General features: G+C 34.8%; 3 protein-coding genes across 3 annotated transcripts in view; 1 reads left to right on the top strand and 2 right to left on the bottom strand.

The window, feature by feature from the left end:
* The first annotated feature begins 569 nt into the window (after positions 1-569).
* On the top strand, positions 570-7015 carry LOC107464252 (beta-galactosidase 1). The gene is made up of 19 exons (XM_016083177.3): positions 570-1030; positions 1208-1303; positions 1433-1545; positions 1702-1768; positions 1906-1998; positions 2116-2259; positions 2747-2835; positions 3005-3110; positions 3193-3280; positions 3428-3546; positions 3659-3823; positions 4029-4207; positions 4312-4421; positions 4715-4824; positions 4935-5045; positions 5132-5242; positions 5410-5615; positions 5717-6053; positions 6393-7015. Exons 1-19 carry the CDS (start codon positions 848-850, stop codon positions 6501-6503), a joined length of 2538 nt encoding a protein of 845 aa, XP_015938663.1. The 5' UTR covers positions 570-847; the 3' UTR covers positions 6504-7015.
* Positions 7016-7490: 475 nt separating this feature from the next.
* LOC107464264 (60S ribosomal protein L5) lies at positions 7491-9942 on the bottom strand (the record flags this gene model as incomplete). The annotated part of the gene is given in 9 exon segments (XM_016083191.3): positions 7491-7851; positions 7975-8144; positions 8256-8390; positions 8475-8591; positions 8698-8777; positions 8902-9028; positions 9219-9310; positions 9425-9494; positions 9917-9942. Coding segments are annotated over 9 exon segments (909 nt in total). The 3' UTR covers positions 7491-7736.
* Positions 9943-11630: 1688 nt separating this feature from the next.
* The window catches only part of LOC107464253 (transmembrane 9 superfamily member 7), a 12266-nt gene continuing 6942 nt past the window's right edge, over positions 11631-16954 (bottom strand). The window contains exons 5-11 of the mRNA XM_052254151.1: positions 15323-15628; positions 14343-14507; positions 14138-14247; positions 13918-14026; positions 13702-13814; positions 13110-13260; positions 11631-13010 (exon numbers count right to left, since the gene is read on the bottom strand). Coding sequence (XP_052110111.1) covers positions 11853-13010; positions 13110-13260; positions 13702-13814; positions 13918-14026; positions 14138-14247; positions 14343-14507; positions 15323-15628 — 2112 coding nt within the window. The 3' untranslated portion in view covers positions 11631-11852. The remainder of the gene's footprint in view (positions 13011-13109; positions 13261-13701; positions 13815-13917; positions 14027-14137; positions 14248-14342; positions 14508-15322; positions 15629-16954) is intronic.

The raw sequence follows: 16954 nt of genomic DNA on the forward strand, positions 1-16954 counted from the left end.
CCTTTTTTATAAAAAAATTTAATTCCTTAATAAGTTCATAATTAGAAAATTTTTAAATTATCAACACAGTTTACATTTTTCAAATGTAAGTATACTTGTATTATTTTTTTATTTTATACATCTCAAGTATACACTTTGTTTGTGAAAAAGGGTCCAAACGCCGAAGCCCCCCGAGCCACGAACTTCTGTATTTGAGGTTTCAAATTAAAAAAAAATCTACAATACCAAATTATAAATAAATATTCAATATAAAAAAACGAAATTTTGAAAAAAAAAACAATTATTTAATAACAAAAGAAGAATTAATGTCTCTTTTAAGGAGATCAATGTAAAATTATAAATAGAATAAATAAATAAATATATTTTTATAAAATAAAATGTGTTTAAAATAAAATAAAATAAAAATTAAGATGTAATTAACATTAATATTTGAGTTATTTATTGATAATTAATAATTTTTAACTATTAAGGACAAGGTTGTGGGTCCCACCTTTTCTGAAATAGCATCCAGTTCTGAGTGTTTATAAAAGCAACTGCAAAGCACCCTTCATTTTCTGCAACCCCAACATCACCATCTCTTACAACAACTAATTTACTAATTCTGTTTTTGTTTCTCCCTCCCAAATAAAAAGAAGAGTCTTTCTCACTTTCTCAGTAATTCAACTCTCCCTTCTCTTCATTGGTCATTGATTCTGCCGAAAAGAAACAAAGTCAGTAAAAGGAAGAGAATAATAGTTCACACTTCACAGTTCAAACACACAAACAAAACAGAAATATATCACTTGCATAAGCATTTCTCTCTATGCATCAAAGCATAGAATAAGGTGAGAAAGGAAGAGATTGGAGTATGATGGGGATGAAGAAGCTCAAGCAAGTGTGGAATGTGGGATTAATTTTGGTGGTGTTGGCATGTTCATTGGTTGGTGAAGGTGAAGCTTCAGTGTCCTATGACCACAAAGCTATCACCATCAATGGACAAAGAAGGATACTTCTCTCTGGCTCCATTCATTACCCAAGAAGCACTCCTGAGGTACTAATACTATCAAAATGTGCTTTTATGGGGTCTTTGTTTTTTTCAAATGGGTACCTTAAAGTTTCTTCCTTTTTCAATAAGGATTTTTGCAATCCTAAGTATTTATTTTATTACTATTTGCAATGCTAAATTTTTCTTTTTTTTATTTTATTTTATTTTAATTGTTTTTGGCAGATGTGGCCAGATCTTATACAGAAGGCTAAGGAAGGAGGTTTGGATGTTATTCAAACTTATGTGTTCTGGAATGGACATGAGCCTTCACCTGGCAAAGTAATGAACAATGCATACTGTTTTTGCTTCTGGTGTTTGAAGAAAATGCTTCTTTTTATTTTATTTTAGTTTGTTATTTGTGAGTTAGTTGTGAGAACTAATGAACCTTTTGTTTGTTGATGAGTGTAGTATTATTTTGAGGGGAATTATGATTTGGTGAAGTTCATAAGGCTGGTTCAGCAAGCAGGCCTTTATGTTCACCTCAGAATTGGTCCTTATGTCTGTGCTGAGTGGAATTTCGGGTAATCAATCAATCAAATGATTCAATTTTTCTCTTTACAAATTAACCAAAAAAAGAAACAATAATAAAACTTTGTTTATATAGAAACTTTGAAATTGGAACATCTTAAATAGCTTCAACTTTAAATTTAACTTAATGGTTTTTCTACTTTTTTCAGCGGTTTCCCTGTTTGGCTTAAGTACATACCAGGCATTAGCTTCAGAACAGACAATGGGCCATTTAAGGTGAGAGAAATAGTCCTTTTTGACCAAAAGTCAATGTAAAAATCTAATATTTTTCCCTATCTTTGATGTTAATTTTCTTATTATTTATTATATTTAGTAACTTCTTTTCTTCTTTTTTCCATGTTAATGTATTGAAGTATCAAATGCAAAGATTTACCACTAAGATTGTGGATATGATGAAAGCAGAAAGGTTATTTGAGTCTCAGGGTGGTCCAATAATTTTATCACAGGTAAGATTAAAATACCTAACTACCCTTCCTCTTAGTTCAACATCTGACTTCATGCTTTTTTAACATATAAATTTACTGAGAGTATTACCCTTTTCAAACTATTGATTTTGTTAACAGATTGAAAATGAATATGGACCTATGGAGTATGAACTTGGTGCTCAAGGTAAAGCATACACTGATTGGGCAGCACATATGGCTTTAGGACTTAGAACTGGTGTTCCATGGGTCATGTGCAAGCAAGATGATGCTCCTGACCCAGTTGTAAGTACCATCTAATCTAACAAAATTCTTGTTACTTTCTATAAACATGTTCATATTCTTATTCTCCTTGTCCTTGGTGGGGGATACTGAACAGTATCCTTAGGTACATGTATAAAGGAGGGCAAATATGTCCACTTGTTTTTAATAGTAAATTTCAATGTAGGACAAATTTGTCATTTTCAAATTTTGGTCAGACACAAGACTAGAGTTTGTGAATTATGAGAATGAATTATGCTTCATTCTTGCATGGCTGTGATTTACTTTTTATGTCATTTCAATATTATTCTTATTATAATGTTGAGGAATCATTAGACTTTAGTGAAATTAGCATGATTACCTATGGTGAAATAATTCAAAACATGACATTCCATTATTGAGAGAAATCATTTTAATATTCTTGGCATGCAGTCAAGAAATATTTGTATTTTCAAGTAAATCAAATTTTTTGCTGATAATATATTAATATTTGTGTTGACTTTTGTTGCAGATTAACACTTGCAATGGCTTCTATTGTGATTACTTCTCTCCAAATAAGGCTTACAAACCAAAGATGTGGACAGAAGCTTGGACTGGATGGTATGATAAATTTTTACTTCCCTTGACCTTCATTTCAAAATAAATTCATATTAAAAAATTTATTACTATGTTGTCCAAATTGAATGTTATTTTGAATTGGTGCATTGTTACATAAAAGCTAGAGGTATCTTTCTGACCATACCTTTGATTTCTCTGTTTAAACTTGCAGGTATACTGAGTTTGGAGGTCCAGTTCCTCACAGACCTGCTGAGGATTTGGCATTTTCTGTTGCAAGGTTCATACAGAAAGGAGGATCATTTGTCAATTATTACATGGTAGTTTCAGTATCTGTTAGATTTCAATCTCTGGTTTTCACTGTTTTATTCAACTAAGTCCCTTGTGTTCTGTCCATTCCAGTATCATGGAGGTACAAATTTCGGTCGAACTGCTGGTGGTCCCTTCATTGCTACAAGCTATGATTATGATGCGCCTCTCGATGAATACGGTATGCGCCTCTCATACTTACTGATATTTTCATATTGTTATGCATTTTCTTGAATCATATAGAATAAAGTTCAAGTCTATGATAGCAGATTAGAACATTTCTTGCATGATCTTACATTCTTCATTTATTTCTTTCTGCTCTATGCAGGATTGCCTCGGCACCCGAAATGGGGTCATCTGAGAGATTTACACAGGGCAATTAAACTCTCTGAACCTGCTTTAGTGTCTGCAGATCCTGTTGTACAAAGGCTTGGAAACTATGAAGAGGTATAAGTAACTTCAACTATAAAATATGCTTAGTTATGTGAGAATAAACCAGCCATGTCTAGAATGATTCGAAATCAAACTGAATTTCTAACTTTTGTTCACCACACTACAGGCTCATGTCTTCAAATCAAAGTCTGGAGCATGTTCTGCTTTTCTTGCAAACTATAATCCACGATCCTATGCAACGGTGTCATTTGGAAATTTGCATTACAACTTGCCTCCTTGGTCTATAAGCATTCTTCCTGATTGCAAGCACACTGTTTATAACACTGCAAGGGTGAGGGGAAGAAAAATAGAGTGAATTTATAATGACTATTCTTATATGCAGTTATAATTACCAACAAGATTTACTTGTTCATTTTCATGGAAGTAGACACACAAAACGAAAGGAATAACACCTTATTGTTGTCTTATTTAAATTTTCTTGTTCTTGCTAAAGTTACAAGAATAGAAGACTAAAGTTTTAAAAATCTCCTGGTCAGGTTGGTGCGCAAAGCGCGCAAATGAAGATGACTCGAGTTCCTATTCATGGAGGACTCTCTTGGAAAGCATTTAATGATGAGACGACCTCTACCGATGATAGTTCCTTCACAGTGACTGGTCTGTTGGAGCAGTTAAATGTAACAAGGGACTTATCTGACTACTTGTGGTACTCTACAGAGTGAGTGACATAAAACACTATAGTCTCATATAATTGTTGGTTACAACATCACTGGAAATTTTGTCACTGTTCTATGTCTAATTACTTGCTATTTTTCTTGTCAGTGTTGTGATAAACTCCAACGAATGGTTTTTAAGGAATGGAAAGGATCCTGTTCTTACAGCAATGTCTGCTGGACATGCTATGCATGTTTTTGTCAATGGTCAGCTATCAGGTTAGCAGCATTACTAAAATTTGATTCATCAATATGTAATTTCAAAGTACCAAGAACAATTGCATTGATTCAGGGGTTTTAATAAAATTTGACTATAATAGTTGCATTTTTTCTTGGTAAGATACTAAGATCCAAGAGGAAGCCATTTGTCAAACACAATGGATATAGTTTTCTTTCTTGAATTTTCTTTCCCAAACATTGCATTGCAAGCATCACATTTTACATTTGAAGCTAATGATTATTTGGATAATAGCTTGAGCTTCATCATTTTTACTTTGATATGCTTTGATCAGGAACTGCATATGGAAGCTTAGAATTCCCCAAACTAACATTTAGCCAGGGTGTGAAGCTCAGAGCCGGTGTTAACAAAATCTCCATTCTTAGTGTTGCAGTTGGTCTCCCGGTATATTCTCCCTCTATATCTATCGCTGTCCATGCGCACGTGCGTGACACGTCTAAATCAGTGTGTTATGACTTATGACTTAAGACTGAAAATACATTACATATGTGCAGAATGTTGGTCCACATTTTGAAAGATGGAATGCTGGTGTTCTTGGTCCAATTACATTAAGTGGTCTCAATGAAGGGAAGAGGGACTTAACATGGCAGAAGTGGTCTTACAAGGTTATCCTTCAAACACTTACTAAGGCTTATCTTTTTCTTACTGCTTAGTTTAGCTTGGTACTCATTTGAGTTCATGTTCCATTCAGGTTGGTCTTAAAGGTGAAGCATTGAGTCTTCATTCACTTACTGGAAGTTCCTCAGTTGAGTGGATGCAGGGTTTCTTCGTGTCGCGAAGGCAGCCCTTGACTTGGTACAAAGTGAGTTTCACAAAGTTACATGAACTTATCATTTTATTCTCAACTGCTATTCTTGCAAATAAAACCAATAATAAGTATAAGATTTTTCATTTTGTTGTGGTAAGGAGACCTTTTTGGCTTTCACTAGTTGAAACAATGGACATAAACTAACATCATTTTTGCATTAGACCACTTTTGATGCTCCGGCAGGGAGCGCGCCGTTGGCTTTAGACATGGCAAGCATGGGCAAAGGACAAATCTGGATAAACGGACAGAGTCTTGGCCGGTACTGGCCTGCTTACAAAGCATCCGGTTCGTGTGGATCCTGTGATTATGCTGGTACTTATAATGAGAAGAAATGTTTAAGTAACTGCGGCGAGCCTTCTCAAAGATGGTGAGAATTGAGAGATATCTCTAAATTACTCTGTAGTTTTGTTTTGTTAATGCAATTTAGAAAATTTTCACCAACCTTACTTAAATTTGATAATATTTCAGGTATCATGTTCCTCATTCTTGGCTGAAACCAGCTGGGAATTTATTGGTTGTGTTTGAGGAAATGGGTGGAGACCCCAATGGGATATTTTTGGTTAGAAGGGATATAGATAGTGTGTGTGCTGATATTTATGAGTGGCAACCAAATCTTGTAAGTTATCAGATGGAATCTTCTGGAAAAGTTAGCAAACCTGTGAGGCCAAAAGCACATTTGTCATGTGGTCCTGGACAGAAGATCTCATCCATCAAATTCGCTAGCTTTGGCACTCCGGTCGGCTCGTGTGGAAACTACCGTGAAGGAAGCTGCCATGCCCATAAGTCCTATGATGCCTTCCAAAAGGTATCATTTCTTGCTACAAATTTGAGAAGAGCAATGCTAAGGAACCAATTTTTTCGGCCAACATCAATCAATTTTTTTAAAATTATTCTGTTTATCTTAAATTCTAGACTTTAAATTGTAAATTCTTAATCCTAAATTATAAATCTAAACCATAAAATTGGCTAATGTTGGCTAATTAAAAGTTGATTCCTTATATTTTCTCAACTGGGAATTAAGAAAACTTTTCTTCAATTTAGTTTTAAAGCCTGAAGTGCAATTATGCATGTCAAATGATCCATTTATGGTAACTTTTACTCAGCTTATTTAATTTACCATTACTCAACAACTTTATTATTGCAGAGTTGTATTGGCCAAAATTCATGTGCAGTAACAGTGGCACCTGAACTTTTTGGAGGAGATCCATGTCCAAATGTCATGAAGAAACTTTCAGTAGAAGCCATTTGCACCTAATCAATTTCCAACCTCAGAAAACAAATGTAGAATAAAAGGGTGGTTCAAGATTGGATTTTTTATCAGCTATATTCAATTCAAGATTTTAGGTGTGCACTAATACAACACCACAAGCATTGATTTTTGGCTTTTTATTACCAAAGGTGAAGTTGCAAAAACACAACACACCATGTGGTTGATAAAAAAAGCCTAATAGGGATTGAGAAAATTGTGGAATGTGTACATATATATTGGTGTGTGTTCAGATTTGTTGCAGAGAAGTGAAGAATTTGATTGGATAATGCACATTGAGACGGCATAGATTTGAGTCCATGTGCAAGTTCAAGTTGTTTGTATTCTGTGGAAGTCACTTGCTTCCATAGTAATATAATTTTCCATATGAAGCTGCATTGAGAGAGAAATTTAATCTAGATTTTAGTTATTTTCTTCCCTTTAAGTGTAAGATACTTTGCCAACATGATAAGATGAAATTATGTTATGTTTTATTCCATTTTATGTTTACCTTTTTTATTCTTACACCTCTTATTCTTCTCAGTTTATGAATGATACTACCTCTTAATTCTTAAATTAGACTACTAATTGGCTGTATTGTTGTTTCCTTTTATTTGGCGAGAGTTATGTCATTTTTATAATGCCTAGCCTACAATTGAAATTAGTAGTTTAAGTTGGTCGTGTTTCATTTATTTTTTTATTGTTCAGGATAAAATATATTTTTTATTCATAAAATATCTAAAAATAAACTTATTAAATACATTTATTAGTGAACCACTTAACTAATGACTACAGTATTACCTGATGGGGGAATATTACTGGAAAAAGAAATCTTGTTTACATTCTTTTTTATGACCGAATTATTTTTTTTCTTCTGAAAACGTTAACTTTTTAGAAATTGAAGCTTCAATGTTTATTCATTTTCATCAAATCCCAAAAATTTTCAAGAAATCCATGTTACCCGATCCAGGGACAACCACAACTTAGAAATTAGACTTTCGCAAAATAAAATAAAGGATCGTATTATGGTAAAGAACTTATGACTTGTATGAACCAAAACAAGGTAAATCACAATAATGCAAGGCTAACACGAAATTGACCAAAAGACTCAACCCAACATGTATCCAAAATTTGTGACCTAAGAGATAAAAAATGCAAGAACATAAATCTTCAAGAAAATGATTCACTAAATGCAAGTTACACATTCTAAATAAGTTGCACCGCTACATCCACAGTAAATCTTCACTCGTCATCATCGTCATCCTCATCTTCACCACCAGCTGCAGAGTTGAGGGCCTGCAAGCGTGCAATCAACTTAGCCTTCCTCTCCTCATATGTAAGCTTCTTCAAGTTGTACCTGCAGAAATGATGGCAATATATAATTAGTGCTAAAACAAAGTAACCAGAACCACATGTTTCAAAGTCAACAAATGGTGAGATTTTTTAATCCCCATAAATCTAGGCAATTTTTATCTTTTACCTTTTGTGTTCCTTTGGTGGCTGCTTCTCTGACTTCTTGATGGTGGGATCTGCACGAATGGCTGCATGAACCTTTTTGTACAATGGCTCAATTCCATCGGCACTGAGTCCACGCTTGATATATTCACTGAAATGTGATTGGTATTTCTCTGGTTCATCTTCCTCCAAAGTCTATGAGAGATTAAATAAATTGAATGGTCAGACAAATTACTGAAATCTCTTATGTTGATTAATAATTCATAAAAATTTACAACTAAAAGCCAGTAAGATATTCACCCATACCTTCATATAGGCAGCAACATGTCCACCAAAGATATATTTGCGGTGAACCTCAGGATCAAGCTCCTTCTTCTCCTTATCAAAACCAGCAAACCTTTTCTCACTGTGAGGGATATCCAAACCCCCATCCAAGGCTCCCTGAAAACCATCACAATTATTTTACTCCAACATACTAAAAAGAAAAGGAAACATAGACGATCAATGCAACATAAGAATTAGTACCTTAAGGGCACCAAACACACGGTTTCCAGTTGTGGTCCTAATAAGACCAACATCGAGGAGAGCACGGAATGGCCTCCTTGTGTCAGCAGGTTCAACAGAAAAATCCTCACCACTTGCCTGAAATGTAACCATATTTTTCAGTCAAACTACAAAGCCATTCAGGTGTCGCACACATTTTTATGAGTAAGATAGCAAGCAAGCACAAGCACTTCAATTTTCATACCTCTACATTCCCTTGATACTCCTCATCCATCTCAAGCATTTTAAGGACTCGGCGGGCCAGAAGAAGTCCAGTGCAATAAGCTGGTAACATTTTAATATGTTCAACCACAGGTGAAAAACACTTGCCATAGTTACAGATACAACAGCAAAAGAAAGGTGACACGGACAGAGGGAAGGAGAGAAAGGATTTCCACAGATGAAGTACCTGCAGCATAGTTAGTAAGACCGACTTCAAGGCCATAGCGAGGCAGCTCATGGGAATAAGCTGCAGCAAGAACAATATCACCGGCAATGCTAGCAGATGTTATTTGTGCAACGATATCCTTGTTTGTCTAGTAATGATGCTAAGGATAATACTCATGAACTCAAGGTAGCATTGACTAACAATCACTTGAGCATAATCAATTTTAACAAAAAAAGCATAGCATCAAACAAAAATTCCTGTAAACATTTCTATAAAATAATTTCAATTAACTACAAGCTACTGAAAAAATGTTAACCTACAAAACTAAAGTAGGATACAAATCGCACAACAAAACGGTATTTAGGTGTGTTGTACTTGTTCTTATCTTGGTTAATCAACCGAATCCTGGCCCGGTAGTCAGTCTTTCCCTCTGCAAAATTTTTATGAAATAAAGTCATCAATGTTTCTAAATTTTTTTAAAACAAAGCACATTAGAGATAAGAAACACACTGTAAACTGTTTGATAACAATGACAATACACTACCTCTTCTTCTCTTGAACTTCACTTGATACCTTTTGAAGTAGGCCTTACCTTTCTGAGCCTTAACATAAACCTAATTTTCAGGAATTACAGAGATGAAAAAAATGGTTAAATATGCTGTTTCAAAAGCATAAGAATATCTACATACTAGAGTTTAATTACGACCAATTAAATATAAGCCACCACACACACACACACAAAAGAGCACAAGAACCGGAATATCAAACACCGAAGATCTAAGAATCTCCCCAAAAAATTGAAACTTTATTTTCCTTTTACCAAAGTTACCAGAAAGCTCACTCTAACAGACTCAGATACAAACAAAGGGGGAAAAATAGCTTCTTCTCTTTCAAATTGTTACTGAATGACAACGTGTTCTTGGAAAAGAAAATAAAAATGAAGAAAACATAAGAATTAAATAAATGGTGATATGAATATGGGGAATTGATTAAGAAACGGAGAGGGAGAAGAGAAAACGAGAGAAAGAGGGGTCACCATTGGTGAAGCTGGATCTGCTGCACGATGATGATGATGGTGGTGGCAGCTGCTGATGCTCGAAACGAGAGAGTGAGGGTTTTACGTTTTAGGCTTTTATTAGGAGCCTCTAACGCAGTAAAGCACTACTGCCACTACCAGTCATAATTGGGCTTGGGCGTGGTCTTGGGCTTGGACCTAACCCGAAAAGATATTGGGCTCTTGAACCCATTATCTTTGACGACCAAAAATATATGTATACAAGTACATTATCAAAATAAAATAAACCAAGGAGGTGTCTGGTGGGCGGACAGGCGGTGGCAGCTTGGACTTTGGTTGAGTGACAATATATGATGTCTCTTCATATGGAGTATTTCAAAATTTTTAACTTAAATTGTTTTGTTTAACAAAAAGAATTTTATAAATTCTAAGTATTTTTAAGGAGATTTTTTTTTAAAATTAGAAGTGAGACTTAAAGTCACCACTTTTAAGTCACTATAGAGAGACTATATCATTTGAATTATAGTTCGTTAACTTAAAGAAAATTTTGTTTAATTTAAAATAAAGAATTAAGAATACTCTCATGAGAGAAGGAACTATCAAAATTCTCATTCCTTACAACGCAATTGATAAAGAAAGAATTTGGAATCAAACTTGTCATATATATAAATGGATAAAATATTATTTTAATTCCTAATATTTAAAATAAGTCCTAATTTTGTCTATAATCTCTAAAATATCTTATTTTTTTCCCTAAATTTTATTTCATCTTATTTTAGTCTTGGTCAAAATTAAATATTTTTCTTCCAAAAATATCTTTCTTTTTCTATTATTATCTTCTTATTTTTCTTTCAATTTCACTTTCAAATTACTATTGTTATCGTTATCTAAAAAAAGATAATAATGGAAGAATAGGAATATTTAAAAATATAATTTTGACCAAAGGAATAAAATAGGACAAAATAAGACGTTTTGAACAAAAATAAAAATTTTAAATGTTAAAAGACAAAATGATGACTTATTAAAAAATAACCACCCACCCACAGCCAATAAGTTAACCTAGATGCATCAACTTTCTCCGGTAACTTTAGTATGGTAACAACCTTCGACAGGGGCGGAGGCTAGTGTTGAGAAAGGGGGCAATGTCCTCCCAAATTAAAAATTTTAATGTATAAAAATTATTAATTTTTATATTAGCCCTCTTAATTTTAATTTTTTTTTAGATTTATATTTTTATATTGGCTCCCTCCTAACAATTGCTCTAGCTCTGCCTGTCTTGGATGAGAATATACCCAGTTTCTGCTGAACAAGTGTACACTCAGCGCCAATCGGGGAGACATGATAAAACTATGCGAAATTACAATGACAATAACCTGCAACCTACTACAGACACCCTTTTAAACTAACTTGGTTGAGAACCACTACCACCTCTCTACCAAGTACCAACCATATAAATAATTAAAAAAGTTGGATGACTATCTATCAATTTTGCGGTACAGTGACTGAGTGACGTTTGATCTAACTCCCCAAGTTCTTTTGGTTTTTTGTGTTTTTTGTTTTTTTTTAATGGTTTACTCAAGTGTTGTTCATTGATTCTGTATATATGTGACTTTATCAACAAACATGCATAGGTGTCGGTCACCTTGCCAAATTAGCTGTGACAAGAAATGCCATTCATTCCCTGACAACTAACTGCTGATCGAAAATCATATAACTATGTTATGACATGGACATGTAGAAATATGCATACATCTCTCATGGATTAAGCAACTACAGTAATATATGGAAACGGGTTTAACAAATTAACAGTCCAACTGCTACACTAAACAATAAACAAAAAAGGGGTTTTCAGGGGAGGGGGAAAAGAACTTCCCTGCTGTATTTGCTTCAAAGTCCTACAGCCTCTCAGGTTCGGTGCTCAACCTTGAATCATCCACACTATACGATGCTTGTAATTTTAGTCAATCTTCACAGAAGAGTAGATCTTGCGGACGAACCAGAAGCAAGCATAGAAGCCGATAGTTCCGGTCAACACAAAGAAAGCGTATGAAACGATAATCATGTATCCAAAGTAAAGGATGCCTGAGACCAGTTTAGTAATATCCAATTTGGTGAAGAAATAGAAAATTGAGTAGAGGAAAAGGTACAAAGCTGAGGACCCAGCCGTGAGGTAAGATCTCCACCACCAATTGTAGTCTTCGCTGCAAAGTTGGAAGTAGCAAAGCACAATCGTAATCTCTGCACAGGTGATTAATAGGATAACAAACACTATGAACAGGAATCCAAAGATGTAGTAGAACTGGTTCAGCCATATTGATGTCAAGATAAAGAAGAGCTCAATGAACACAGCACCAAATGGCAGAATGCCTCCAATAAGAATAGAGAAGACGGGCTTCATATACCATGCCTGCTCAGGTACCTGCCTGGGAATTTTATTAGTCTTCACAGGGTCTTCAATTACTGGCTTTTTGAAACCCAAGTAACTACCCACAAAGACCAAGGGTACTGATATACCAAACCACAGGCAAACCAAAGCAAACATGGTTCCAAAAGGGACTGCTCCAGAAGACTGCTCTCCCCAAATCAAGGCATTTAGCACAAAGAAGACACCAAACAGAATGCCTGGAAACATAAATGCTGTTTTCAAGGTATTCTTTTTCCACTCTGTGCCCTTGAACATCTTGTACAAACGTGCCGAGGAGTAACCAGCAAATAAACCCATAAAAACCCACAATAGAACCATTGCAGTCATGAGACCTCCACGGTTCGATGGTGACAAGAAACCTAGCAAAGCAAATATCATTGTCACAAGTGACATTCCAAATAGCTGAACACCAGTACCGACATAAACACAAAGCAAATTTGAATTGACAGGTGGCCTGAAAACATCTCCATGGACAAGTTTCCACCCTGTTTCTTCCTGGGCCTCATCTTGGGTTTCTAGCTGATTATAATTGGCAATATCTCTGTAAAGAGTTCTCATCATGATCATAGCCACCATTCCAGAAAGGAAAAGGACAATCATCAGAGAGTTAATGATGGAGAACCAGTGGATCTGATCATCATTCATTAGAAGATATGTGTCCCACCGTGATGCCCATTTGATCTCACTTTCCTGAAAAAATTGCCATCGAACTTAACTTCTTGGCTCTTGCATTTGATAACAGATGAGATGAAAGTTGATGAGCGTAACTGCAGTTTTAATTGGCAATACCTTAAAGGTAACATCATATGTGAATACAACATCCTTGTTTGTGTCAACTTCCTGTGGGACAGTACTACCTTGCATCAAATTCTTGGTGTCTTTATTGCATGTTGTCACCTGTGGGTTCTTGTCATTCCACTCCTTGAATTCATGGTTAATACTGTTTCATAAGTCATAGAGTTTGCAATGAGAAAAATATTACACATGAAAGATTCCTTTGAAATCTAACAAGAAAGCAATAGAACACACAAGCTCTGTATTCTAGAGATATAAATTCGAACACACATTTAATCGAATAAATGTACTAGGTAATAGGTATTGTATGACAGTACCCATGAAAGAGACAGGAGTATCCCCTTTTCAGTCACCTTTGAAGTTTGACCAAATATTGTCTATCTTCAAACAAAATCAACATGATAAACTTGCAGAAATCTATTAACAAATCATCCAACTAATTTGTTTCTTAATTCCTTTCCAACAGCATCCTATTCCTAATATAAACTATAAAACCAACAAAGTTGGTGATATGTTATGCCATGATAAGAATGCAACAACAATAACCAGAGAAAGATATTTGTGGTAGTTGAGAAATGAAAAAGACCTGTTTGGTGTGACCTCAAATCCAACAATACGAGCAGAATCCGTTTCAGAATCCTTGTGATACATGACTCTAAAACTCAAGTGGTTATTGATGAAATATTTCTCCTCCTTGCTCTGTAGGCATATGTAAGGTTAACATAACAAAAATGGTAATTTAAGTTCTATTAAAAAAATCAAACTTCTAAATTCTATAACAGAACTTCTTGCTAAGTTATACCCCTTGATAGTTTCCTTTGAACCCAACACGAAAACCATGTTCATATGTTGTTGACTGACTTCCATCCCTCCTTTGTCTGAGAACAGCAACTGGAAGGTTATCCAGAATCCTGTATGTCCAATTAAACACATTAAAGGTCAAGAAGAAACCTATAGCAAGAATGGCACCAGCCAATAAATCCAAAATACTAATTAAATCACTAAATATACTAATTAATTACATGTTTACTCGGTATTCATCATCAATTTTTTCTTTAAAATTCTTAGCAGCATCGGCATCCAAAGTTACACGACACACAACAGTACAAGACTGTTCCTTCCTCATATGAAACTGGAAAGAAAATAAAATTAAAGGATTAGTCACTAAATTTCACAGCTATATTGTCCAAGCAAAGCATTGAATGAGGGATGAGGCAGAATGCCCACCGTATATACTGAATTCTCAATGCGATCGCCACGAAGGACCTCACCCAAATTCTCTGCACTGTTCACAACCTCCTTAGGTTTGCAATACTTCAAGTAGTAGTAATCATATGGAAGTTGAGTCTTTGTGGATGATAATTTGTTCACTTTTACATAGAGGGGATCGCCCTAGTCCAACAGAAGAAAAACGATAAATCTAAATGATACTTCACATTGCACACAGCCACACACAATAAAACACAAAAGCAGTAAACAAAAAAATTAAAATAAAACGCTTTCAATGTCCAACCAAATCACCCAAATCAACAAGTTCCCAAGTCACACACAGACCAACAATTCAATGATCAATCTCAATTTTCCTTCTGCTTTGACATAAGAACTTGAAGGTTACAATTTCAGCCCATAGTGGCAATTGGCAAAGCCACATTACAAGAAGCGAACGATCTCTTACACACTACACAGCTACTACACCAATCAATAATCAATCAAGATTTCATCATCCATCACATATAAGTTGCAATCCCCAACTACAATTGGGGTTTCGATCACGGCAACGTGACAGCAATAGTGGCTGAATCAGCTAAAAAATTTCCACGAATTACAGGAATTCCATATTGCAAAAACAGCTTAAATTCATGGAGCCAAGCCTCAAAAAAGCAAAAGGAAGTGCTCAATTAGCTGAAAGTAAAGATCTACTCTAAGTTCGACGTTCGGAATTGGCAACATCAAATCGTCTACCAGAAAATAAAAGTGCACACCATGAGGGAGCTTCACTTCGAATCGAGAAACACGTAACAAACCACAGAGAATCCAACAAAAATAGCAGCGAGGAAATATACAGATCAGAGCTAAAACCCTAGATCCGAGCAGATTCATCCGAGATAGCGTTGATCGAGAAGTTAATGAAGCACGTAGCTCAGATATTCGAATAAGGGAATGGAGAGAGCGAATCTCAGAAAGATATAGAGAAATGGAAGACGTACGGTTTGGAAATCTCGCGGGGCGACGCCGGGAAGGTAGAAAGAGTGAACGGAGGAGAAGGTGAGGAGGAGGAAGACGGAAGCGACGAAGACGGTGGCGGAGGAGACGCCCATCATCTTCTTCTCCTTCTTTCTGTGTTCCCTTGTTTGCTTGGGTCTCGTGTGTGGTGTCTCACAAGTAGAGTGTGTCTGTGGGTGAGAGAGAGAGAGAAGAGAGAGTGAAAGAAATTGCAGATGCGAAAGATATAAAAGAAAACTAGAAAAGGAAAGGCAAAGAAGCAAGTGCAAGTGGATTGAGGTGCTGCTACACTGCTACTTCTTACCGCTATTTACCACTTTGCACTTCACACACTACAACAGTACAACACACTGTAAATATGTAATTAAGGAGACTGTTAAAATAAAGTCACAGTTTAATTAGTATTAATTATTAGATTGCTCTCAATATTTGGAAGTAACTAGACTGACGTTTTTGTTTATTTTTCTATTTCAACAATTAGTTATTGCCATTCTGTTCAAAAGTGCATGTTATTCTGATATCACAGAATTAATACTTCTACACTAGAAAATTAAGAAAATTTATATAATGACTTTGTACACTTCTCTTAACTCATACTCTAAAACATTATTAAAAGAATTTAATTTTGATACATTGCTAGTGTAAAATAATTTTATATATACATTTAATTACAAGATGTCACATCAATAAAATTAATTATTTTTTACATTGATTACTTAAATAGTCATTTAAAAGAACATATGTAATTATACGACAATATAAAACGTTTTAAAAAAAGTCTAGAGCAAGCATTTTTATTAAAATTTGGCTAATACTTAACCATCAAAAGAAAAGTGAGTAATCTCACACCATTAGATATAATTTTACACCGTTAAAAAAACTGATAATAGCTAATTGATAACTACAAATTACAAAATCTGTTAGTCCCTAACATTTTTCAAACAATTTATATTCACACTACATCAAAATTAAATTCTTATTAAAAAGACAAAAATCTTATGAACAAACTAGGAAATATACTGATCTATTTATTTTATCCATTAGAATAAAAATTATCATATTATTCATAAGAATTAATATATTTTCTATACAAGATTAATATATCCTTTTTAATAAATATAATCCAATCTTTTAAAAAATAATACAGTCGTTTTGCTCTCTTATTTTTAAAAGAGTTAAGTACGATTTTGGTCCCTAACATAAAGGCTAAAACTTTATTTCATCTCCAGCTTTTTTTTGCTACAAAATAATTCGAAGGTTTAACTTAATTTTAAAATTGTTCTTTTTACCAAATTTTTTATTTTCATTATCAAATTATCCCTAACTAAAAAAATATAAAATAAAATAAAAATAAAAAGAAAACGGGGAAAGGGGAAAGGGAAGGTCACGCTTTGGGGGGGCGTTGTTTCCAGGAAAGGAGAAAGGAGGAAGGGAAGGTAGTGAATCTCCACATCGCCGCCGCTGTTTTCTCGCCGCTGCTCCTTTCTTCCTCAGCACACACTCACACCAATGGCAAGAGAGGAGAGAGCAGAGAGAGAGAGACAAAGAGAAGAGAAGAACGGAGCCGTTCTCGTTGCCACACTCTTGCCTTCGTCGCGATTCGCAGCGCCGCCGAC

This window comes from Arachis duranensis, chromosome 9 (genome assembly GCF_000817695.3).
Source record: "Arachis duranensis cultivar V14167 chromosome 9, aradu.V14167.gnm2.J7QH, whole genome shotgun sequence".
NCBI lineage: Eukaryota > Viridiplantae > Streptophyta > Magnoliopsida > Fabales > Fabaceae > Arachis > Arachis duranensis.